At 43.1% G+C, this 25,005-nt stretch overlaps 1 protein-coding gene and 1 pseudogene across 1 annotated transcript; both read right to left on the bottom strand.

Moving 5' to 3' along the window:
- Positions 1 to 10,774: 10,774 nt before the first annotated feature.
- On the bottom strand, positions 10,775 to 21,886 carry LOC112907292 (putative protein SSX6). Its single transcript, XM_025982504.2, has 8 exons — positions 21,827 to 21,886; positions 20,684 to 20,818; positions 19,943 to 20,057; positions 19,479 to 19,577; positions 16,787 to 16,836; positions 12,824 to 12,959; positions 11,789 to 11,893; positions 10,775 to 11,312 (listed from the first exon to the last, which is right to left on the bottom strand). Exons 2-7 carry the CDS (start codon positions 20,750 to 20,752, stop codon positions 11,793 to 11,795), a joined length of 570 nt encoding a protein of 189 aa, XP_025838289.1. The 5' UTR covers positions 20,753 to 20,818; positions 21,827 to 21,886; the 3' UTR covers positions 10,775 to 11,312; positions 11,789 to 11,792.
- Positions 21,887 to 22,402: 516 nt separating this feature from the next.
- LOC112907221 (E3 ubiquitin-protein ligase RNF138-like) lies at positions 22,403 to 23,511 on the bottom strand (annotated as a pseudogene).
- Between the last annotated feature and the right edge of the window lie 1,494 nt (positions 23,512 to 25,005).

Raw genomic sequence — 25,005 nt, 5'->3', positions numbered from 1 at the left:
CTCCAAACATTTGGCCTACTGATATACATCTGAAGGGTCTCATGACTAAGGTTGTAGTAGACAGCAGTAAATGACCTTGTCTTAACAGCTAGCCCCCTCAAGGTCCTAGAAACCTTGCTTCCAAATTCCTTGGAGATTTATGCTATCGCTGAGCCCCTCTCAACTTGAAAGTATATAATCAGACACTTCTCACTACCCCAGTGTAGCTCTTTCTGCCCACGATCCTGATCCTATGCTTTAATAAAACCACCTTTTTTTTTTGCACTGAAGATGTCTCAAGAACTCTTTCTTGACCATTTGCTCCCAAGCCCTAACATTTCACATCAAGGTCAGTCTTCACTTTTGAATATGATTAGGTTATCTCCTGGCCTGATAGTGACTGTTCGGTCTTATATTCTTTTACAAGATGGCTGGGAGCCTACAATAACTTTCTTATGTCAAGGAAACTATGTCTGTCTTTCTTTTTATGGGGACCCCAACTCTTTCTGCTTACAGAACTATTGGAAATACTGGATATTAACTGCTCAAATAAATAATTCAGTGGGATAGGTTGGATTTTAAAACAGATGCATTTGAAAAGGCAAGAAAAGTGATCAGGAATGGATAGAGATGGAGTAAATGAAAGAAAAGCTAATTAAGAGGGAGGATAGAAATATAAATGTCTAAATCCATCTAATGGTAGCTTCGAAAGGTAGGAATGCTTAAATAAATAATGAGTGAAAAGATCTCAGACTTAGGCAACTTCAGATTTAAAGGGACCATAGTGTGCTGAGCAGAATAGATAAGACAGGCACATATATACACTGCCCTTGACACAGTGAAATTTCAGATTATGAAAGATAACAAATTATTTTTATTTATTTTTTAAAGATTTTTATTTAAAAGTAATATCTACATCCAAAGTGGGGCTCGAACTTACAACCCCAGTATCAAGGATCATAGGCTCCAGGCACCCCTGAAAAATGATTTTTAAAACACCTAGAGAGAAATAACAGTTTACTTACAAAGGAAAATAATTTAACTGACATCAGATTTCTCAAACACCACACCAGAGGCAAGCAGACAAGATTGAAAGAAAGGAACTTTTTAAAAAAAAAGATTTTATTTATTTATTCATGAAAGAGAGAGAGAGAGAGGTAAAGACAGAGGCAGAGGGAGAAGCAGGCTCCATGCAGGGAGCCTGATGTGGGACTGGATCTGGGGACTCCAGGATCAGGCCTTAGGGCCGAAGGCAGGCACCAAACCACCGAGCCACCCAGGGGTCCCCAGAAAGGAACTTTTATATAAGGTGGAATAAAGACAGTTTGAGGCATACAGGCTCTCAGAAGGTTTAAGACAGAAAAAAGCATGAGGAATAAAGACAACCACACAGCAGGAAAATTAATGTGTGGGAAGGAGAAATTTTGCACATTGCTAAGCAAGAATCTGCTTTCACCATTGACCACTGCTATGACATAAAGATTTCCCTTCCACCACCCTTGGTGAGTATTATACTGAGCTTTTAAATTCATTCTGTTGTAATTTTGATGATTGCTTTCTTTTGCATCTTACTATAGACTTACTGAATATTTAGGTGGCTACAAACTCCCAGAGAGGCAGAAATGGCAATGGAGATAAATTTTTTTAAAAGATTTCTAAAAAAAAAAAAAGATTTCTGTTTTAGAGAGAGCACGTGGACATGCGCACAAGCGGATAGAGTGGGAGACGGGCAGAGGGAGGGAATCTTCAAGCAGACTCCCTGTTGAGTGCAGAGCCTGATGTGGGGCTCAATCCTACAACTCAAGAGAACTTGACCTGAGCTGAAATCAAGAGCCACTCAACCGACTGAGCCACCCAGGCACCCTGGCAGTGGAGATAATTTAAAAATGATAGCGTCACTCTAAAAGAATAACCAAAGGGGGAACATTGTTAGGTTAAATAAACTCAAAATTGAATTTAACCTGTTGGCAAAAAAAGAAAAGAGACTTCCTCTCCTTCACTTTTCTTTCTTTTTTTTTTTTTAAAGATTTTATTTTATTTATTCATGAGAGACACAGAGAAAGAGAAGTAGAGACGCAGGCAGAGGGAGAAGCAGGCTCCATGTAGGGAGCCCCACGTGGGACTTGATCCCAGGTTTCCAGGATCACACCCTGCGCTGAAGGCAGCGCTAAACAGCTGAGCCACCTGGGCTGCCCTCCTTCACTTTTCTTCAAGCATTTCCTTGAGAAACCTAGGATTTGTAAATCCTTCTCTGCCCCTTTGAGACGTATGGACAGCTTTTCAAGACCTAAATAAGCTTGTTGCCAGCCTATAACCTGGGAATTCCTTTCTTAAGAGTGTTAGAGTCATCTCTTTGAAATGTGGATCTCAAGGAAGATAAGCACCCCATTTCCTTGTCACCTGAGAGTTTAGTCTAAGCACCTGGCTCCAAGCTGTAAGCACTTGCTTATCATGGAGATAGAAGTTTAATCTTTCCTCGGGATAAAGGCAATTAGCTAGCACAGATGGCTATTACAACCACCAGGTGAATTTAGGACTTTTAAGTATTTAGCTATCACCCTTGGATGCCGCTGGAAAGCCAGGCCAATGAGCTGCACGCCTGGCCTTTTTGGCTCCTCCCATCACTTCTGGATTATATGAAATTTTGCATTGTAGAGGGTGTAATCTGGCTTCCCACACAGCTGTGGAAGGGGTCAAATGATGCAATCTAGAAATGTGGGGAGTTAATGCCTGTAGGGTACATTTTGACCATGAGAAAAAAGAACTGGGAGTTAGCCAGGCAGATCAATTCTCTCCTTCCTCCCACTCCTCAGGCACTGTTCTGAGCTGAATTTCTCTGTATACTCTGGAGACATCCTACACTTCCCAACGTCCATTTCTTTGGGATTCTGGACTTAAATGATGGTCATTCGAACACGTGAAGCCGATGTTAAGTGTTGATTCTGGAGAACCCAAGTCTGAGCAGAGTAAAATTGGTCCAAGAGAAAAAGGGCAAATAATAGGATTGGGGGTAGAAGTAAGAGATGCAGCCTGGCTGGGTCCAGGGACCTAGAGAGGGTCCCACAGGACCATCCAAGAGGATCCATGGCTTCACACAGGAATAGAAATGAGGAATTGAAGAGGAAGTGAGAGCAGAGTTTATTGAATAGTATAAGTGATAGAATACAGCAGGCAGAGTGGGAGACTAGAAAGGAAAGGAGAGAGGGGGAGAGAGTCTCAACTTGGCTTGGGGTCTGAAGTTTCCTTTTTTTTTTTAAAGGAAGAGATTTTATTTTTTAAGTAAATTCTACCCCCAGTGCAGGGCTCAAACTCACAACCCTGACACCAAGAGTTGTGTGCTATACCAAGTGAGCCAGCCAGGTGCCTGGAGGCAGTCTGAGGTTTTTATCAAGGATGGTGGTCGGGTGTGTGTATGTCCTCTCAGGGACCCAGGAACTGGTCAAAACAAGGACCAGTGCTCAGGTGTCCTCCATAAGTCACTTATGCCCTAGAGCCAGGGATCTTAGCATCAAGGTGTCTAAGTCAGTGGTCTGGAAAATGGACATGATGGCTTGCCCCGTCACTCCTAAGATGCTATCTATTGTGCTAGAAGACTCCAAAGAAATCATTAACTCCATGACCTTTACAAGAAGGCCATATACTATCTGTTCTATAAGGCGTGTTGTGTCTATTTTGACCTCAAACTTTCTAGTTTGGTTCTTCTTTCCAGTTTCTCATGGCTCAGGTGGAAGACCCTAGGACAAAGCATCCCCTGACAGAAACTGAAAGTACCCCCTCAAGCAAGGACTGCCCTGAGCCAGCAAGACCCCCCAAATGACTGACCCTAAGACAATGATCAATTTGACCTTTACTGCTTACCTGCATGTACCCACCCACTTTTACCCCAGATTTTCCTTATGGAAACCTGGAAGTGTTTTCTGGCAATTTGGAGGCAGTTTTTTTTTTTTAAGATTTTATTTATTTATTCATGAGAGACACACAGAGAGAGGCAGAGACATAAGCAGAGGGAGAGGCAGGCTTCCTGCAGGGAGCCCGATGCGGGACTCAGGACTCGATCCCAGGACCCTGGGATCACGACCTGAGCTGAAGGCGGACTTTCAACCACTGAGCCACCCCGGTGCCCCTGGAGGCAGTCTTTGAGACACTAGTCCACAGTTTTCCCGGTGAAATAAATTTCTTTATTTCCCCACCCCTCGATTCTCTGCCTTTGGATTTTGTCAGTGGCTAGTGGCCAAACCTGTTCTGTTTGGGACCCCTGGAGCCTGGTGCTCTTGCACTCACACACCCCAGCTATAGAACCAGTAGTAGAATAGCTTAAGGGTGATATTTTTTGGGGGGAGGGGAAGGTGGCTTAGGTGATTTTTGCAATGAATCGCTCAGCTCTGTAAAATATATACTTCCTTCACCACCAGTCTTCTCTATGAAATCTGCAATAAATTGCCCTTTTATAATGATGTTGCCTCGTGAAATGAATTTTCTTTTCAGAGAATAAAACATGGAGTCCTGTTTTAACATTGGTGCAAAGGAGCCTACAGAGAGCCTGGGGGCATGAACAGGTCTCAGAGGACCCAAGCCTGCCATGTGAAGAAGCCCAGGCTGGCCTGCTTGAGGATTAGACCATGGGAAGCAAAGAAAGACTCCTGCTAGCTGAGGCCTCTACCAACCTGCCAGCTGACTGCAATTGTATTAATCATCCCAGGCAAGACCGGTGAAAGAACCACTTGGCTCAACCTGAAGAGCTGACCCATAAAATCGTGAGCAAATAAAATGTTTGTTGTTATAAGGCACACAAAACAAAACAAACCCCCGCAAAACCATACCCCAAAGGAACCTACATATAGCCAGTCTACAAAATATTATATACAATAATTTTTTTTATTTTGTTAAGTAGGCTTCATGCCTGATGTGGGGCTTGAACTCATGACCCTAAGATTTAGAGTTGCATGCTCTACCGACTGAGACAGCCAGGCGCCCCATATATACAATAACTGATGGGTTTCTGTATACCAACAAGAACCATTTAGAGAATAAAATGGAGGAAAATCACATTCATATAGTGACAAAAATATAGAACGTATCTAAAAACAGATGATTGGAGGAGGAAGGCAAAATAGAGCCTGTACATCTATCTCCCATCCCGCCCAACTTCTATTGATTTGGGAAGAAAACTGTTTTTAAGGATAAGTTTTTTTTTTTTAAGTAAACTCTACCCCCAATATAGGACTTGAACTCATAACCCCAAGATCAAGAGTTGCATGCTCTATCAACTGAACCAGCCAGGAGCCCCAAGGATAATTTTTTTTTAAGATTTTATTTATTTGGCACAGAGAGAAAGACAGAGATAGCGTGCGCACACAAGCAGGCGGAGGGGGCAGGCACAGGGAGAGTGAAAAGTAGGCTCTCCCCTGAACAGAGGGCCTGACATGGGGCTCTGGGGCTCAATCCCAGGACCCCCAGATCATTACCTGAGCTGGAGGCAGACGCTTAACCTTTTGAGCCACCCAGGAGCCCCAGGTGAGTTGATTAAAAAGTTCATTTGTAGGGATCCCTGGGAGGCTCAGTGGTTTAGCGCCTGCCTTCAGCCCAGGGTGTGATCCTGGAGACCTGGGATCGAGTCCCACATCAGGCTCCCTGCATGGAGCCTGCTTCTCCCTCTGCCTCTCTCTCTCTCTCTCTCTCTCTCAGAATAAGTAAAATCTTTATTAAGAAAAGCTCATTTGGGGATCCCTGGGTGGCGCAGCGGTTTACCGCCTGCCTTTGGCCCAGGGCGCGATCCTGGAGACCCGGGATCGAATCCCACACGTCGGGCTCCCGGTGCATGGAGCCTGCTTCTCCCTCTGCCTATGTCTCTGCCTCTCTCTCTCTCTCTCTCTCTCTCTGTGTGTGACTATCATAAATAAATAAAAATTTTAAAAAAAAAGCTCATTTGTAGATTCCCCTCCAAATGCTACATACATTGGCTGGCAACAGGCACTTCCTCCTCTAAGGTGAAGCTCCAAGAATTGTTCATTAAAGAAAGTGAACAGGGCATGCCTGGGTGACTCAGTGGTTGAGCGTCTGCCTTTGGCTCGGATGGTGATCCCAGGGTGCTGGGATTGAGTCCCACATGAGGATCCCTTCATGGACCCTGCTTCTCCCTCTGCCTGTGTCTCTCATGAATAAATAAAATCTTAAAAAAAAAATTTGACCATGTAGTAGGCCCAAATACAATCTGGAAAAAACCATGCCCTCCAGCCCCACCAAATGTAGAAAAATGCAAAAGACATTTGCTGAACACAATAAAATGAAAAAAAAAAAAAAAGGTTTCCACTAGGAAGGGGAAAACACCCTTAAAGATGATCTGAAGATGGCTGCTTGAACAAACTTGTCTACCTCCCCATTGCTCTACTGAAATGACAGAAGAAAAAAATGTATGCAGTACCATAAAACAAGAAAGGATGCCATTTGGGGAGCAGGAATTGTGAAGAATTCCTTAAAAAGAGAAAGTAGGGATCCCTGGATGGCGCAGCGGTTTGGCGCCTGCCTTTGGCCCAGGGCGCGATCCTGGAGACCCGGAATTGAATCCTACGTCGGGCTCCCTGCATGGAGCCTGCTTCTCCCTCTGCCTGTGTCTCTGCCTTTCTCTCTCTCACTGTGTGCCTATCATAAATAAATAACAATTAAAAAAAAAGAGAGAGAAAGTAGCTCAGATGAGATCTGCAAGGGTGAAGGGAACTGGAAGCCAGAATGACCAGGAGGAAACAACTAAGAAGATGAGTATATCCAGAGAAACTTCAAACAGAGGGTAAATGGATGAAAAAGCAAGAACTACGGGGGTGTTTGAGTGGCTCAGTGGTCGAGCATTTGCCTTTGGCTTAGGTTGTGATCCCAGGGTCCTAGGATTGAGTCCCACATCAGGCTTCCTGCAGTAAGCCTGCTTCTCCCTCTGCCTATGTCTCTGCCTCTCTCTCTGTATCTCTCATGAATAAATGAAATAGAATCTTAAATAAAAGCAAGAACTAAAATTACAACTAAAGGGCTAGGTGGGCCTTCAACACCCTTATACTGGGCAGATGGCATGCTAATGACCATGAACTCCCTACCTCCTACATGGGAAAGTCCCCTAGGGTGTGTGTAGGGAATGCTGAGAAATATAATATATATATATATATTATATATATATATATAAAGTATATCAGAGCCTGGGGTACCTTTGGCCCCTCACAATAATAAAGAAGAAGAGAAATGCATTTGTAGAGAAGGGACCATTTTTTTACAATGCTTTATTGTTTTTTATATATATAAATATATATTTTATTGGTGTTCAATTTGCCAACATATAGAATAACACCCAGTGCTCATCCCTCAAGTGCCCCCCCTCAGTGCCCATCACCCAGTCACCCCCACCCCCTGCCCACCTCCCCTTCCACCACCCCTAATTCGTTTCCTAGAGTTAGGTGTCTCTCATGTTCTGTCTCCCTTTCTGATATTCCCCACTCATTTTTTCTCCTTTCCCCTTTATTCCCTTTCACTATTTTTTTATAGATCTTGGATACTAGCTCTTTATCTGCTATGTCATTTACAAATAGTTTCTCCCATTCTGTAGGTTGTCTTTTAGTTTTGTGACTATTTCTTTTGCTGTGCAGAAGCTTTTTATCTTCATGAAGTCCCAATAATTCATTTGTACTTTTGTTTCCTTGCCTTCGTAGATGTATCTTGCAAGAAGCTACCGTGGCCAAGTTCAAAAGGGGTGTTGCCTGTGCTCTCCTCTCGAATTCTGATGGACTCTTATCTTACATTTAGAGCTTTCATGCATTTTGAGTTGATCTTTGGTATGCTGTAAGAGAGTGGTCTAGTTTCATTCTTCTGCACGTGCCAGTTCATAATGGACTTCCAGCACCATTTATTGAAGAGACTCTCTTTTTTCCAGTGGATATTCTGTCCTGCTTCGTTGAATACTAGTTGACCATAGAGTTGAGGGCCCATTTCTGGGTTGTCTATTCTTTTTTAATAATAAGTTTATTTTTTATTGGTGTTCAATTTGCCAACATACAGAATAACACCCATCAAGTGCTCATCCCGTCAAGTGCCCCCCTCAGTGCCCGTCACCCATTCACCCCCACCCCCCGCCCTCCTCCCCTTCCACCACCCCTAGTTCATTTCCCAGAGTTAGAGGAGTCTTCATGATACAGTCAACAAAACTCAAAGACAACCTACAGAATGGGAGAAGATATTTGCAAATGACAAATCAGATAAAGGGCTAGTTTCCAAGATCTATAAAGAACTTATTAAACTCAACAGCAAAGAAACAAACAATCCAATCATGAAATGGGCAAAAGACATGAACAGAAATCTCACAGAGGAAGACATAGACATGGCCAACACGCACATGAGAAAATGCTCTGCATCACCTGCCATCAGGGAAATACAAATCAAAACCACAATGAGATACCACCTCACACTAGTGAGAATGGGGAAAATTAACAAGGCAGGAAACCATAAATGTTGGAGAGGATGCAGAGAAAAGGGAACCCTCTTGCACTGTTGGTGGGAATGTGAACTGGTGCAGCACTCTGGAAAACTGTGCGGAGGTTCCTCAAAGAGTTAAAAATAGACCTGCCCTACGACCCAGCAATTGCACTGCTGGGGATTTACCCCAAAGATACAGATGCAATGAAACGCCGGGACACCGGCACCCCGATGTTTATAGCAGCAATGTTCATAATAGCCAAACTGTGGAAGGAGCCTCGGTGTCCATCAAAAGATGAATTGATAAAGAAGATGTGGTTTATGTATACAATGGATTTTTTTACAATGCTTTAAAGTAATCTCTACACTCAACATGGGGCTTGAACTCATAACCCCGAGATCAAAAGTCACATGTTCCACCAACTGAACCAGCCAGGCACCCCAAGAGGGGATAATTTTTAGTCTATCTGCTTCATGGCCTGTCATCCCAAAGCAAAGAGGAATACTCAGCATGTCCTACCTGCTTACAGAGTCTGAATCAGGTGCCCTACAGCAAAACCTTCATGTACTGTATGATTATAACCATTCAGATAAAACTGCAAAACACAGAAAATGTTGTCCAAAGCATCACTGGTCTAATTCACTGACTCAAAAACTATGTTCCCACAAGTACATGTGTCTCCTTAAGGGAGAATAAATCTCATCTTTTTAATTGAGGTAAAATTGGTATATAACATTATATAAGTTTCCGGTGTACAATATTATAACTCAGTATCTATATATCCTACAAAATGATCACTACCAGAAGTCTAGTTACGTTGCCATACAATTGACCTCCTTTACCCATTTCGCCCAGACCCGCTATGCCCTTCCCCTCTGGTAACCATTAGTTTATTCTCTATGAGTTTGTTTTTGTATTGTTTGTTTGGTTTATTTAGATTCCAGGTATGAGTGAAATCATATGCTATTTGTCTTTCTCTGTCTTGTTTCACTTAACATTATATCCTCAAGGCCATCCAAGGTGTCCTCTACCCTGAGACTTGGGACAGAACCTGAAGCTTAATCAAGTCCTCTCCCCTCAATACACACCTGTCTTCCTTTTTTAAAAAAGATTTTATTTATTTATTCATGAGAGACACAGAAAGAGAAGCAGAGACATAGGCAGAGGGAGAAGCAGGCTCCCTGTGGAGAGCCTGATGCGGGACTCAATCCCAGGACCTGGGGATCATGACCTGAGTCAAAGGTACACTGAGCCATCCAGGCATCCCCACATCTGTTCTCCTTAATGTCTCTGAAGTTAGAGTTCCAAACCCATCCCTTCCCACACATGCAAGCTTCAGGAACTCTGGCAATAAATCTGACATCTGTTTCCGTTTTATCTATAATCTCTCTCTCTCTCTCTCTCTCTACATATACATATGTATATACAAATATATATCTATATATATATCTGTAAAATACAGGATGAATATTAATTGCACTTTCTGTGGTTATTAGAGAAGGTGGCCTGAGAAGACTGCAGTGAACCAGACCTCCTTCATTCCTGTAGACGGTGCTCCTGGCCTGGAATGCAGAGTCCTAGATTTGGGACCGTCCTACCCAGAGGTGTGACCTCAAGTGACAAGACAATATTCTCAAAGAAGCAGGTAAACAGTGATGCCCCTGCTACACATTCCCCAGGAGCTGACTCTGTAGGGAGGGTCACCCCTGTGAATAAGGCTGTACCATGGGGAACACGCTGGTCAGAGTTCATTTGTGTGTCCATATTTGTCTACTCCCCTGTCTCCTCTCACAGACTTCTAAATGGACCATCTGAGCTCCTGACCCTGGAGATCTTACAAAGAGCAAAGGCCAAGGTGTCCAACCAGCACCCACCCCAGGATTGGGGTATACAGTGTCCATCAAAATGAAAACTGGAGGGGCATCCGGGATGGGTCAGAGGTTTAGCGCTGCCTTCAGCCCGGGGTGTGATCCTGGAGACCCAGGATCAAGTCCCACGTCAGGCTTCCTGCAAGGAGCTTGCTTCTCCCTCTCCCTGTGTCTGCCTCTCTCTCTCTCTCTCTCTGTGTGTGTGTCTTTCATGAATAAATAAACAAAATCTTTTAAAAAAATGAAAACTGAAAACATCCCCCATTAGAATGTCAGCTCCACACGGGCTCGGACATTTATCTGTCTTGTTCCCTGAGGTTTTTCCAGAACCTAGGACACTGCTTGGTACACAGTACATGTTCAGTAGGTGTTTGTTGAATGAATGAACTCTTTGACATAACAATTCCACTTCTAAGACTGTATGCTAAGGAAACACACATATGCACAGGGCTCTGTGCACAAGAATGAGATGAGCAAACAGCTGAAACTTATGTTTATTAATTATCAATGACTGATGAAACGTAAATGAATAATGGAGGTTTGTACCACAGAGCACCTGCTGAACAGGAACAAGATGAAGGGTACTTGTCTGGGGTGTGCTGGTAGCAGGCAAAAGCAGGTGGGAGATACTTACAGTGGTACCGTGTATGTGTGTGTGTGTGTGTGTGTGTAAATACAGAGAAAAACATGTGCAAACAACCAGAACCGCTCCCAGTAATCACATCAGCAAAAGAGGGTAGTGCTGTTCTGGGCATAGAATAGCCGACAATACTTGTTTTCTAAGTTAAGTGCATGGATATACAAAAAGAAATATGCATTAAGTATATGTCTTGCTCATTAACAAAACTCTAATATCTAACAGAATACTTGGCAGATAGTAAGAAAAATCATGCTTAACTTTTCACTATTGTGAACTCTTGCTTGCTATACACCTGATGACTAGGAGTTCACAGCCATGCCCATGTTCCTGAAAGGCCACCAGGTTCTGCTTCTTATCATGGGCACTTGTCACATCCCTGAGGTTGAGGCAAGGAAAGAGAAGGAAAATAAGTGGCGGTGAGCTCCGATCAACCGATAAATCAATACCGAACTCCTCATCCAGACCTGCAAGACCCCGAGCACTCTGGTTCTGCCCTACCTCATGATCTGCAAGCACCTCCCACTGCTCCTCAAAGAGAACCTTATGCTCATGCCACAGTGACTCCCTTACCTGTACTATGGGTTTCTAGGCTAGAGGAAGGTGTGCCCTACACATCAGAAGTTGACCTGGGGTTTGGGAGCCCACAGCATTCTAGGTAGGGAGGATCCCTGTCTATACAGAGCATGGAGCAGAAAGAGCATGGGAAACCTCATCATTTAGCCTCAAAACTGCACCTCAAGAGACTAGGAGAAAGTAACGATTTGGGGGAACAAGTGACAAGATGTGATGCCAGTACCATAACGGAAAAGTACATTTTGCAGGTGTGTGGGTATGGACTGAAGGGTCACTTACAGAGTTAGTCCTCTTCCTCAGGATCACTGATCTCTTCATACACTACTAGGTTCTTCCTCTCCCGCAGTCTGTAGGCCCAAATACTATTCTTCCCTCTCTTGGGTCCTATGGTAGAGAAGAGGTGTTAAGTGGGGGATGGGTGGGTTGGGTAGTGTTAGTCTCTGTTTTGTCAGATAAGGAGATGCCTCCTCCCTTTTTAGTGCCCACAGGCATTTAACAGTCTGTTTTCCACATCTTCTGGCTCAGAGAGGCTGAGATGTTAGACCTCCACCAATACACATCAAATGCCAGTTAGAATTTTAGATGCTGGCTCCTCCCATTGTCAGGTTTAGATTCCCAACCTCTTTACTTACCAGAACATTCATTCAGACCTTCATTCATTCAACCTATGTTTGTTAAGGGCATATTGTGTGTCAGGCATTGAGTTGAGGGCTGGGAATACAACTGTGAGTCAGATATGTTCCCAGGTTATCACAGATGGAATTGCCTGACGACCTTTCAGGTGGTCAGGCTTTCTAGATCTAACACCTTTGAATAGTTTGCGAACTATGATTCTTTACTTCCATTTTCTAGACTAGGAATCTGGAGTTCAGAGATTTTAGAAGACTTGCCTAGAATCACTTGGCTTTTATATCAATGACCATTCAAATTGGTGACTCTGGAAGTCATGTTCTTTTTTTTAAGATTTTATTTATGTATTTGTGAGAGAGAGAGTGAACAAGCGAGTGCATGAGTTGAGGGAGGGGCAGAGGGAGAGGGAGAAGCAGGCTCTCTGCTAAGCAAGGAGTCCAATGTGGGGCTCGATCCCGGGACTCCGGGATCATGACCTGTGCGCAAGGCAGACACTCAACTGACTGAGGCACCCAGGCGCCCCTGGAAGTCATATTCTAACATCCCAGCTGGGAGCTGGGTGACCTCCCTCAGTCTGGGCAGGCCACAAGCCTGTCCAGGATCCATCCCCCATACTTAGACCACATACTTAACACAGCCAGGAAAGGCAGAGGAGTTGTTCCCACATAGCTATCCACCTCTTACCTGGTATTATCTCACTCTGTTGATCAGAGGTACATGCTTTTCCAGGGAGGCACAGCACTTTCTGAGCCTGCTCAAATCCAGGTGTTATTGGTATTGGGTCTGAATCCTCTTCTTCCTTCACCGTTTTGAGCATCACCTTTTTAATGTGAAGGTCACATATAAACAATATCAATGGCATTTCTCTAGTGCTTTAGAGCTTACAAAGTGTCTTCACATGCAGTACCTTGAGTAATGCCCTCAACAACTCTGGGAGATCATTATTTACCTAAATTATGAGCAACGTTAGAACAAAAGGGAATGGCCTAAATGAAGGGTGTTTCCAGGACTAGAATGTTTGTCTTCACCTTCTTTCCAGGCAGTCTTGCAAACAGCAAAATGCTCCATGTAAATGAAGTGTGGTATACAGAAGATTTGGGGAAGAATAGCATTCTAAGAATCCATGTGATCTGTGGAAGAAAGGAGGGGGTTCTCTAAAATATAAGGGATCACATGGAAGCTAGTAGAAAACTGCTGGGAGAGTAATTGTATGAATTCACAGAGGGGACAGAACACTGCTGGAAAATGGTACAGGGGAGATGAGTACAGGGGAGAGGAAAGGAATCGTTCACAGAGATGAATAGATACAGCAAAGAAAGCAGCGCCAACCCTGAATAGTGAGGGGAATATTAAAAAAGAAAACCATAGCTGGGGGCATCACAATGCCAGATTTCAGGTTGTACTACAAAGCTGTGGTCATCAAGACAGTGTGGTACTGGCATAAAAACAGACACATAGATCAATAGAACAGAATAGAGAATCCAAAAGTGGACCCTCAACTTTATGGTCAACTAATATTCGACATAGGAGGAAAGACTATCCACTGGAAAAAAAGACAGTCTCTTCAATAAATGGTGCTGGGGGGATCCCTGGGTGGTGCAGCGGTTCGGCGCCTGCCTTTGGCCCAGGGCGCGATCCTGGAGACCCGGGATGGAATCCCACGTTGGGCTCCCGGTGCATGGAGCCTGCTTCTCCCTCTGCCTGTGTCTCTGCCTCTCTCTCTCTCTCTCTGTGACTATCATAAATAAATAATAATAAAAAAATTAAAAAAAATAAATGGTGCTGGGAAAATTGGACATCCACATGCAGAAGAATGAAACTGGACCATTCTCTTTCACCATACACAAAGATAAACTCAAAATGGATGAAAGATCTAAATGTGAGACAAGATTCCATCAAAATCCTAGAGGAGAACACAGGCAACACCCTTTTTGAACTTGGCCACAGCAACTTCTTGCAAGATACATCCATGAAGGCAAGAGAAACAAAATAAAAAATGAACTATTGGGACTTAATCAAGATAAGAAGCTTTTGCACAGCAAAGGATACAGTCAACAAAGGATAAAGGGCTAGTTTCCAAGATCTATAAAGAACTTATTAAACTCAACAGCAAAGAAACAAACAATCCAATCATGAAATGGGCAAAAGACATGAACAGAAATCTCAGAGGAAGACATCGACATGGCCAATATGCACATGGGAAAATGCTCCGCATCACTTGCCATCAGGGAAATACAAATCAAAACCACAATGAGATACCACCTCACACCAGTGAGAACGGGGAAAATTAACAAGACAGGAAACAACAAATGTTGGAGAGGATGTGGAGAAAGGGGAACCCTCTTGCACTGGTGGTGGGAATGTGAACTGGTACAGCCACTCTGGAAAACTGTGTGGAGATTCCCCAAAGAGTTAAAAATAGATCTGCCCTACGACCCAGCAATTGCACTGCTGGGGATTTACCCCAAAGATACAGATGCAGTGAAATGCCGGGACACCTGCACCCCGATGTGGACATTATAGCAGCAATGTCCACAATAGCCAAACTGTGGAAGGAGCCTCGGTGTCCATCGAAAGATGAATGGATAAAGAAGATGTGGTTTATGTATACAATGGAATATTACTCAGCCATTAGAAACGACAAATACCCACCATTTGCTTTGACGTGGATGGAACTGGAGGGGATTATGCTGAGTGAAATAAGTCAATCGGGGAAGGACAAACTTTATACGGTCTCATTCATTTGGGGAATATAAAAAATAGTGAAAGGGAATAAAGGGGAAAGGAGAAAAAATGAGTGGGAAATATCAGAAAGGGAGACAGAACATGAGAGACTCCTAACTCTGGGAAACGAACTAGGGGTGGTGGAAGGGGAGGTGGGCAGGGGGTGGGGGTGACTGGGTGAAGGGCACCGAGGGGGGCACTTGATGGGATAAGCACTGGGTGTTATTCTATATGTTGGCAAATTGAGCACCAATAAAATATAAATTTATAAAAAAAATAAATTGAAAAAATAAAATTATGTCATATGTTATGCAAGTTACCTATCAATAAAAACTACATTTTGCCTGGTTTAAAAAAAAAATGAAAGGGAATAAATGGGAAAGGAGAAAAAATGAGTGGGAAATATCAGAAAGGGAGACAGAACATGAGAGACTCCTAATTCTGGGAAATGAACAAGGGGTGGGGAAGGGAAGTGGGTGGGGGGTGGGGGTGATGACTAGGTGATGGGCACTGAGGGGGGCACTTGGAGGGATGAGCACTGGGTGTTATGCTATATGTTGGCAAACTGAAATCCAATTAAAAAAATAAATTAAAAAAATAAATTAAAAAAAAAGCGCCAGATGTCACATCCTGTCCTACCTTGGCAAGAATGTTTAATGTGGAATTAGGCAAAATGGTTCCTGTACCAATATTGCTGCTGTAGGGGTGCATCACTTACCAACAATCTTTTATTTTATTATATTTTTTGTTAAAGATTTTATTTATTTCTGAGAGAGAGAGAGGCAGAGACACAGACAGAGGGAGAAACAGGCTCCATGCCGGGAGCCCAACATGAGACTCGATCCCAGGATCACGTGATCCAGGATCATGCTCTGGGCTGAAGGCAGCGCCAAACTGCTGAGCCACCAGGGCTGCCCACTGACCAACAATCTTAAGCTACCTTTCATTCAGTCCCCTCATTTATGAAACAGTGAACAACAAAAGAAAGCTAAGTCAAAGTACAACTTTTCAATGTGCTAATTAATGAAAATGAATACTTTGTCTTATGATTGTTCTTTGAATGGTCTCAATGGTCTCCATACTGGCAATCCAACTTCCAGAGCCCTTTACCTTCCAGAGTTTCATCTACAATTGCAGAATCACTTAGTCAATAAAAAATTCAGGCACCTCAGAGGGTCCCCCTGGGCTGGGGACTGAGGCTTCACAGATGCCTCAGGTGCAGACAAGACTGGAAAGGAGCTCACGGTAGGGAGGGGCTGACAGCCCAGGCCATTTCCAAGCCACGTGAGACTGGCCCTGCCACAGAGCAGAAGGGAGCTGGTACTTCTGTTGCAAGAGTGGGTGTCTAAATGAAAACATCAGCAGCTTCTGTGGGGTAAAGCCCTTTGGGGGGAACCCTTGAACTTCATACACACATGGAAAGGTTCATGAGCTGGAAAATCATTTCTGGCTTTTAATTGTCCTGTGATTCATTAACAGTGTCTAGCAAGAACAATAACCCCCTTAAAAAAAGAAATGTTTAAAATGTACAGATTATTACCATTGCCACTGTGGTCTCAGGCAAATTACTTAAAATCTCTGTACCACAATATCCTCATCTTTATGATTAGTTATTATTATTATTATCCTCATATCTGGGAATACTGATAGGAAAATGTCATAGAAGTTTTCTGAAGGATTAAAGAAATTAATCCTTGTGAATTGCTTAAAATAATATCGGATATCACTATGAAAACAAAAGAAGTATCGGCTACCACAATTACTACTCATTAAGCTATTGATGATGCTACATCAGGAATTGTGATAAAGGGATCAGGAAAGGGAGGCAGTGAGGGCCAGGGTATATTCAATATTCTCCCACTCTTACCAATATTCACATCAGTGGAGAAACAGTCTGGTTTTTTAGATTCGGGAGATACTCACCTTCTGGTGTTTTCTCTTTTTCACATTGGAAACCTCCTGAAGAGGTTCATCTAAAAAAAAGTGATAAATGGTCATTTTACTTCGTTGGCAAATATTCCCAAACTCCAGAGACTCATATAGTATCAGGGAATTCTGCAGGAAAGGGTTATGAGTCCACTCATTATCCAGAAGTTATTTTGAGACTGGCTTTTGAATTATCTTTATTTTTTATTTTATTTTTTTAAAAGATTTTATTTATTCATGAGAGACACAGAGAGAGAGGCAGAGACACAGGCAGAGGGAGAAGCAGGCTCGCAGGGAGCCTGACGTGAGACTTGATCCCAGGTCTCCAGGATCACGCCCTGGGCTGAAGGCAGGCGCTAAACTGCTGAGCCACCCAGGGATCCCCTTGACTTATCTTTAAATCATGGTTTATTCATTTATTTGTGGTGCCATTCATAATTTCCTTTTGATGATTTATAAAATGTGAACCAAACCCCATCACTGCCTCATCCTATTCTAGTATATATTTCTTACTTCTTCCCCCTAAAGAAATTAAACTGATTGAATTAATTAAATTAAATTGATTGCTTTCACTTAAAGTTATGTGGCAACAAAAATCACTATCCACTTAAGCCAGGTTAATTTTATAGTATGCCAATTAAACTTCAACAAAGCCATCAAGTGTATGAGGAACCCTGGATGATTTAGCCCAGTGAATCTGAAATGTTTCTAGAATAAAGTTACTCCTTTAGTGTCAGAAACTTTGTAGATTCTCAAGCACTAGATTTTCAGCCCTCTCAGTCATTTTGGGAGCCTGTGGAATCTGGCCTATTTTCCTAGAGTCATAGGTCTATTGGAGACAGTTTGAAAATTCTGACTCTACTTACCACTGTGCTGTCAGAGCAGAAGAGAAGTGAATACATCTCATCCCTTTATAGTGAGTACACACACGATCAAATACACAAAGATTTCTAGAATCTGCTACCTTTTTCACCATATGTTACCTCTGCTCACTGATAAGGAGAAAAGCTCAATGTGTAGAGGATCACTTTCTCAGACCCTCTCCCAGGCTCAACAGATAGAATCAGGTTTGATTAGGAGCAAGAAGACTATCTGGTTTTGGTAAAACAGGAAAATAGCTGTTTCACTTCATAATATATTAATCACTCTTTCTTAAGATATTTATCCAATACCTATACCCTATTATGAAATTGAGCCTGGAAGATTTTTGTGGATTTATACCTTTTTAATTTCAATGTTATTTTTAAAAAATATTTTATTTACTTATTTGAGAGAGAGAGAAAGCACGGGCTAGCACAAGCAGGGTGAGGGAGAGGGATAACCAGACTCTGTGCTGAGCGTGGAGCCCAATGTGGGGCTAGATCCCATGCCTGGGTGGCTCAGTGGTTGTGTCTGCCTTTGGCTCAGGTCGTGATCCCCAGATTGTGGGGATCATGACTCAAGGATATCATAATAAATATATATAAATAAACAAATATTTATTCATGAGACACAGAAAGAGAGGCAAAGAAACAGGCAGAGGGAGAACAAGGCTACCATGCAGGTAGCCCCATGTGGGACCCGATCCCGGGACTCCAGGATCATGCCCTGAGCCAAAGGCAGACGCTCAACCGACTGAGCCACCCAGGCGCCCCTACATTTTTTAAAGAAGTAGTTTCTGTGACCAACGTGGGGCTTGAATTCATAACCCTGAGATCAAGAGTCACATGCTTTACTGACAGCCAGGTGCTCCACATGGATTTACGCTTAAATTAAATTTTAAAAAATATTTACATATTTATTTGTTAGAGAGAGAAAGAGAGAGTGCACACAGAGGGAGAGGGAGGAGAGAGAGAGAAGCAGACTCCCCGCCAAGCAGGGAGCCTGATACGATGCTTGATCCCAGGATTCCGGGGTCAAGACGAGCCAAATGCAGATGCTTAACCCATTAAGCTACCTACATGCCCCAAATTAAATTTTTCTTAATTGTCCTGTGATTCATTAACAGAGTTTAGCAAGAACAATAACTCCTTTAAAAAAATAAATGTTTCGGGCACCCCAGGTGGCTCAGCAGTTTAGCCTGCTTTCAGCCCAGGGCGTGATCCTGGAGACCCGGGATCGAGTCCCACGTCAGGCTCCCTGCATGGAGTCTGCTTCTCCCTCTGCCTGTGTCTCTGCCCCTCTGTGTGTGTGTGTGTGTGTGTCTCATGAATAAATAAATAAAATCTTAAAAAATAAAAAAAGAAATGTTTCAAATGTACAGAAAATTATGGAGAATAATATTGGAAACGCATGCCTATTTACCACTGAGTCTAGTCAGAACTTACCATATACCACAGCTACTTCAGATTATTTTTAGATCTTTATTCAAAATATAACACTATAAACAAGTCACAGCTGAAGCCATCTGTGCAGTCCTCTCTGATCCCTGACCTCCTTCCTTATGCACTCCTGAATTTGATGGGTTTTATTCTCATTCAGGTTTTTATACATTTACCATTTACTTATTATCCATAAAAATATATACTCTTGTCTTGCATGCTTTAGGATTTTATATGAATGGCCTCTGACCATGCTTAACCTACATACAACTTTTCTCACTCAGCCACAATGCTTTGGAGGTAACAAACTCTGAGACTCCTTCCCTAGAACTGGACCCCAAAGCAGCTGGGCTTCAGGAGACTCTCCCCAGGCCCTTCCTTCCACTCACTCTGATTCCTGTGGTTCTCATTTTCATCAGAATCATGCCTCTTGGATTTTATGGCACGTTTTTTAGGACACATGAAGGCTGGGAGGGTGGCCCTGAGACCTAGAAAGAAGCAAAAATATTTGTTCCTTAAGAGACAGCCCAAGAGGAGGAATGCAAGATAGAATCCTGGGAGGCAGCAGAGGCAGGCAAGCTTATGAGCTAGGGGATTCCAAACAAGGGTAAGCAGAAGAGAAACATGCAAGATCTAGGTCTGAGCATCTTTGTGGCCACTCCAGGCCCGCAGTCCTGCACAGAAAATAAAACAGCAGAGCGTCCCAAAGCTGCCCTAGGATCCCACCCCCCACCCCCACACAAAAGGAAGGTGTGGGACACTTGCTGCAGCCTAGGAAGAAGCCATGGCATGTAAAGGGACTGAGGGATGGTCACGTGTTCACAGGCTTGTCTGCACCCAAACTTTCTATTACCTAGACCAGTCATGGTGTCATAGTTTCTCTTCATGTACACATAGGTGATTTTATCTGAGTAGCCAAGCTTTGCCCATTCTTGCTTAGAGAAGTATTTGGAAATATCCTTGAAAGCCTGGGAAAGAAAAATAAATAAATCTTAGCAGCAAGTCAGCTAAACATATCTGATCATCAGCTGAGGTCTCTTTCTCTGCTACAGGTCCATGTTGGATCTATGAACTGGGGCTAATAATCCCTCCTGGTTAATGTCAAGGCTAACGGAGAGAACATGGATAGGGGTGCCTGAGTGTCTGTCTTTGGCTCAGGGGCTGATCCCGGATCCTGGATCCGGGGATCGAGGCTCACATCGGGACTCCCTGCATCCCTGCTTCTCCCTCTGCCTGTATCTCTGCCTTTTTCTCTGTGTCTCTCATGAATAAATAAATAAAATCTTAAAAAAAAAAAAGAACATAGGTAACATTCCCTACCCTCTCCTCAGGCATGCAGTAGATGCTTAATGCTGGTAGCATGCTCTTTCACTTTCCAGAATGGAGTGAGAGTCACCAAATGCAGTGCAAGGTCACAGACCTATTGTCTCCAGAGATGTTAGGTGAGGATAGAGTGAAGGTGGGAAGCTCCTGAGGCTCTGGATTTCCCCGACACCCTGATCCCTTTCCCCAGTGCCTCTGACCTCACCTCCTCAGAAATCTAGTCTGTCTAGTGTCCCCTGGGCCATCCCTCTACCCCCTCCATATCCCTTACCTTGCATTTCTTCTCTGATTTCTGGGTATCCTCCCTGGAGCTCTTTGCAAAGGAGCTGCCTTTATTCATGGTGCTGGGAATGGTCTGATCCCGAAAGGACAGAACCTAATCTCTCTAGCCACAATGCCAAAGATCCTGAGGAAGGGAGAAAGCACTGAAGGTAAGTTATATCCAGTTAATCACATGGAATCAAGGTTCTACTTTTCTCCATCCTGGGTTTATCTGTTCCTGAGAAAGGATGTGGGGGGGTGACAAAAAACAAACAAATAGGGGGTGGGAGATCTATGAAAGAAAGTATTGATTAGGGACAGCAGGTTTTCTGTAAGCATGATCAAGGCAGCCTTGAGTCTTTGAGAGAAGGTTGGCTACTGTTATTAGTAGTTTGCCTGAAGTTTGGCTTATACTGAAGGAAAGATATTAAGATCCTTATTGGGGAAACAGTGAAGTGAACAAGTAGTTTTATGGAGGGGGTGACTTTTGAGGCAGAAGGGTGGGGAGATAAGTCTCATAGATTTGTCTCTGAAAAATGGGTTTGGGTTTTCAGGCAGAGGGATTTGCTCTGTTGAAAAGAAACAAGGATTGCTAATATAGAGCGGATTTAGAGCCCATTACTAGGTTATTTGAAAATTATTAGCGTGAAGAGAACTGGAATTTCCAACTACGGGATTAGCCATCACTTTGGCTGAGAATGTGGAGAGTTTCAATGCAGCAATCTGGTGTTCCCCAACTGATGGCATTGGGAATCTCTTAGGGAGAGGAAATTTAGGGGTCTCTGACGCCAAGAAAGTTTCTGCTTTATCCTAGAGTTGGCGATAAAAGAGTCCCTTAGGCAGCGTCTATTTTCTTCGGTTAAATAAACCTAGGGACGTCTAGCTGATTTGGGGGTTTCTCAGGCCAAGGTGAGTTCTTTTTCCCTGAGGAAGAGCAATTAGAAAAAGTCCCATGGACCAAAAATAGTTTTAGTTTTATCTTAGCCTGAGAGCAATCGCTCCGAAAAGCTTTAAGTCATTTCTCCGTCCTAAGGATCTGGAAGCTGCTGGAAGGTACAGCAAGAACTAAACTATCTGAGTGAGCTGGAGAGGTTCCTCACATTTTACTAGCCTACCTTTAACTTGTTTAAGAGGATCTAAAGAGAAAGCTTACCTCAGGGTTGAAGCCGGCGGCGGCAAAGAATCGCTCCATGAGATGATATCCCACAATTCCACTGCCCAGCGATAATCAACCAATCAGAACAGTTAATGAACTTGAACTGGCCAATCAGGGGTTAGGAAAGTAGGCGGGGCAAGTGAGTCGAGAACGGGGTCTCTAAATCCAGCTCCAGGGACAGGACCGTCTTTTCAAAGGGGGTTGGTTTTCCCGCCTCAAGCGGGACTGTGCTCTGTCAGACTTGGGCCCTCCAGATGCCATAGGCTCATTGGTGCGCATGCTCAGATTCTCCTGTTCCTTTATGTATCTAGCTACTTTCTGCTCTGCATTTGTTATTTAGTTTTAACAAATGGTAAATATGAGGCCACCACCTCAAATCCTTGCTATCAGTCTCCAATTTCCTCAGATATGGGGTTTTTAGGACCTCTCTAGTGACTTAAGAATTTTAAACTTTTTTTAGACTGAATTACTTTTGTTAATATACACGTCAAGTTATTGAAACAGTTACTTCATATAGTTGTCCCATTAAAGATAGCGCTTTCAGGTACGAAGGTACAGAAATGTCTATAGTCTTCATAGGTTTACTTGAAAAGATCTTTCAATAGCAGTCCGATATTGGGTTTCCCTCTCTAAATGAAGATTAACAAATTATCCGTAATCAAACTGATGTCTTTGATTAGATGACTAACAAAATTTCTAGTAATTTGGCTAGGAGCTTCCCAACAAAGAGACACACAAATAGGACGCGTCACAGGAACTATCTGAAATAGGAGCTATCTGACCATTGTTGCAGTGATTCCATAAATGTTAAGTAAAAATTGATCCTGGACAAAAGGAACACTTAAAAGTTGTATGTCAGGATAACTGGGTGGTTCAGTGTTTAAGCATCTATCTGCCTTTGGCTCAGGTCGTGGTTCCAGGGTCCTGGGATCGAGTCCCGCATCAGGTTCCCTGAAGAAAGCCTGCTTCTCCCTCTATGTCTCTGCCTCTCTTTTGTGTGTCTCTCGTGAATAAGTAAATAAAATTTTTTTTTTAAAAAAGTGAGATGCCCAGAAAAACTTGTATTTTCTTCACAAGTCTCTGTGTTCTCAGAGATGAGTGTTTTATTACTGTTCCCTACTTAATCTTGAGAGATCTGAAAGTTTGGAATGAGAGAGGAAACATCGTATTCATCTTGATACTTCTTTTTTTTTTTTAAGATTTTATTTATTTATTCATGAGAAACACAGGCAGAGGGAGAGGCAGAGACACAGGCAGAGGGAGAAGCAGGCTCCATGCAGGGAGCCAGACATGGGACTCGATCCCGGGTCTCCAGGATCATACCCTGGGCCAAAGGTGGTGCTAAACTGCTGAGTCACCCGGGCTGCCCCTTAACAAGATTTATAATGAAGCCTCAAATAATAGAATTTAGTCTGTTTTGCACAGCATTTACAGCTACCAGAAAACTTCCTCATGATAGTTTCAAAGTCTAAGGCTTATTCAGGACAGTCTCTCTCTCTCTTCTAGTCACATTTCCATAACATAGGGGATAACATATCCTGCTTTCTCTTGTTACAGTCAGAAAACATTTCTTATAGAAGATGTGCTGATAAGCCATGGCTGCATGGCAGTTTTGAGCACCTCTAAGAGGTGGGGCAGTAGAAATCATCTTTGGTGTAGGATGTGTAAAGCTCCTCAGTCATGGTGAGGGATGGAGGATCAAGGCAATGGTGGTGGTGGTTGGTGTGTCAGTGGTGGCCTGCCCAACTCCCCATGTAAACTCAGTGGGGAGGGGAATCATTTCATTTTAAACTTTATTTTTTTTCCCATTTTTGATATGGGCTTTTAAAAAATGCACTTTTCTGGGACGCCTGGCTGGCGCAGTGGTTGAGTATCTGCCTTTGGCTCAGGGTGTAATCCCGGAGTCCCAGGATCTAGTCCCACACTGGGGTCCCGGCAGGAAGCCTACTTCTCCCTCTGCCTATGTCTCTGCTTCTCTCTGTGTGTCTCTTGTGAATAACTTTTTTTAAAAAAATGCACCTTTTCTAGAAACCCAATAACCAGGAACAGTCTAATATTCCTAATGAACACAGATGCAAAAATCCTCAACAAAACATTAGCAAACCTGGGGTACCTGAATGGCTCAGTTGGTTAAGTGTCTGCCTTCGGCTCAGGTCATGATCTCAGGGTCCTGGGATTGAGTCCTATATTGGGCTCTCTGTTCATCAGGAAGTCTGCTTCTCCCTCCACCCCTACCCCTTCTTGTGCTCTCTTTCTCTCACTCAAATAAATAAATAAAATCTTTAATGGAACAACAACAACAAAAAAAATTAGCAAACCTAATTCAACAATACATAAAAAGGACCATTCAGGGATCCCTGGGTGGCGCAGCGGTTTGGCGCCTGCCTTTGGCCCAGGGCGCGATCCTGGAGACCCGGGATCGAATCCCACATCGGGCTCCTGGTGCATGGAGCCTGCTTCTCCCTCTGCCTGTGTCTCTGCCTCTCTCTCTCTCTCTCTCTCTCTCTGTGACTATCATAAATAAATAAAAATTAAAAAAAAAAGGACCATTCAGTAATATCAAGTAGGATTTTTTCTGGAGTTGCAAGATCAATATTCACAAATCAATGTGATACACCACATTAACAAAATGAAGAATAAAAATTATACGACCATCCTAATAGATGCATAAAAAGCATTTGACAAAATTTGATATCCATTCACAATAAAATGCTCTCAACAAAGTGTGTATAGAGGGAAAATACCTAAATATAAGAAAGGCCGTATATGACAAACTCACAACTAACATAATACTCAATAGTGAAAAACTGAAAGTCTTTGCTCTAAGATCAGGAACAAAACACGAATGCTCACCACTTCTATTCAGCATAGTACTGAAAGTCCTAGCCACAGTTAATTAGGCAATGAAAAAGAAATAAAAGACATCCAAATTGGTGAGAAAGAAGTAGAAGTGGGATGCCTGGGTGGCTCAGTGGTTGAGTGTCTGCCTTTGGCTCAAGGCATGATCCCAGAGTTCCAGAATCGAGTCCCACATCGGGCTCCTTGTGTGGAACCTGCTTCTGTCTCCACCTCTCTCTCTGTATCTCTCATGAATAAATAAATAAAATCTTTAAAAAAAGAAGTGTCACTAACTGCAGATGATATAATACTGTATATTGGAAAACCCTAGAGATCTC

This window comes from Vulpes vulpes, chromosome X (assembly GCF_048418805.1).
Source record: "Vulpes vulpes isolate BD-2025 chromosome X, VulVul3, whole genome shotgun sequence".
NCBI lineage: Eukaryota > Metazoa > Chordata > Mammalia > Carnivora > Canidae > Vulpes > Vulpes vulpes.
The sequence above is the reverse complement of the archived record's forward strand: the minus strand, read 5'-3'. Positions and strand labels throughout refer to the sequence as shown.

What these genes read in the sequence shown, in the direction of transcription:
- LOC112907292 (XM_025982504.2), bottom strand. Translation starts at nt 20,752, where the DNA reads ATGAATAAAGGCAGCTCCTTTGCAAAGAGCTCCAGGGAGGATACCCAG. An exon ending in TGAGAACCACAGGAATCAGA is followed by an intron (nt 16,837 to 19,478) that starts GTGAGTGGAAGG and finishes ACTTTTTTTTAG; the next exon opens with ATGAACCTCTTCAGGAGGTT. An exon ending in AAAAGAGAAAACACCAGAAG is followed by an intron (nt 12,960 to 16,786) that starts GTGAGTATCTCC and finishes CACATTAAAAAG; the next exon opens with GTGATGCTCAAAACGGTGAA.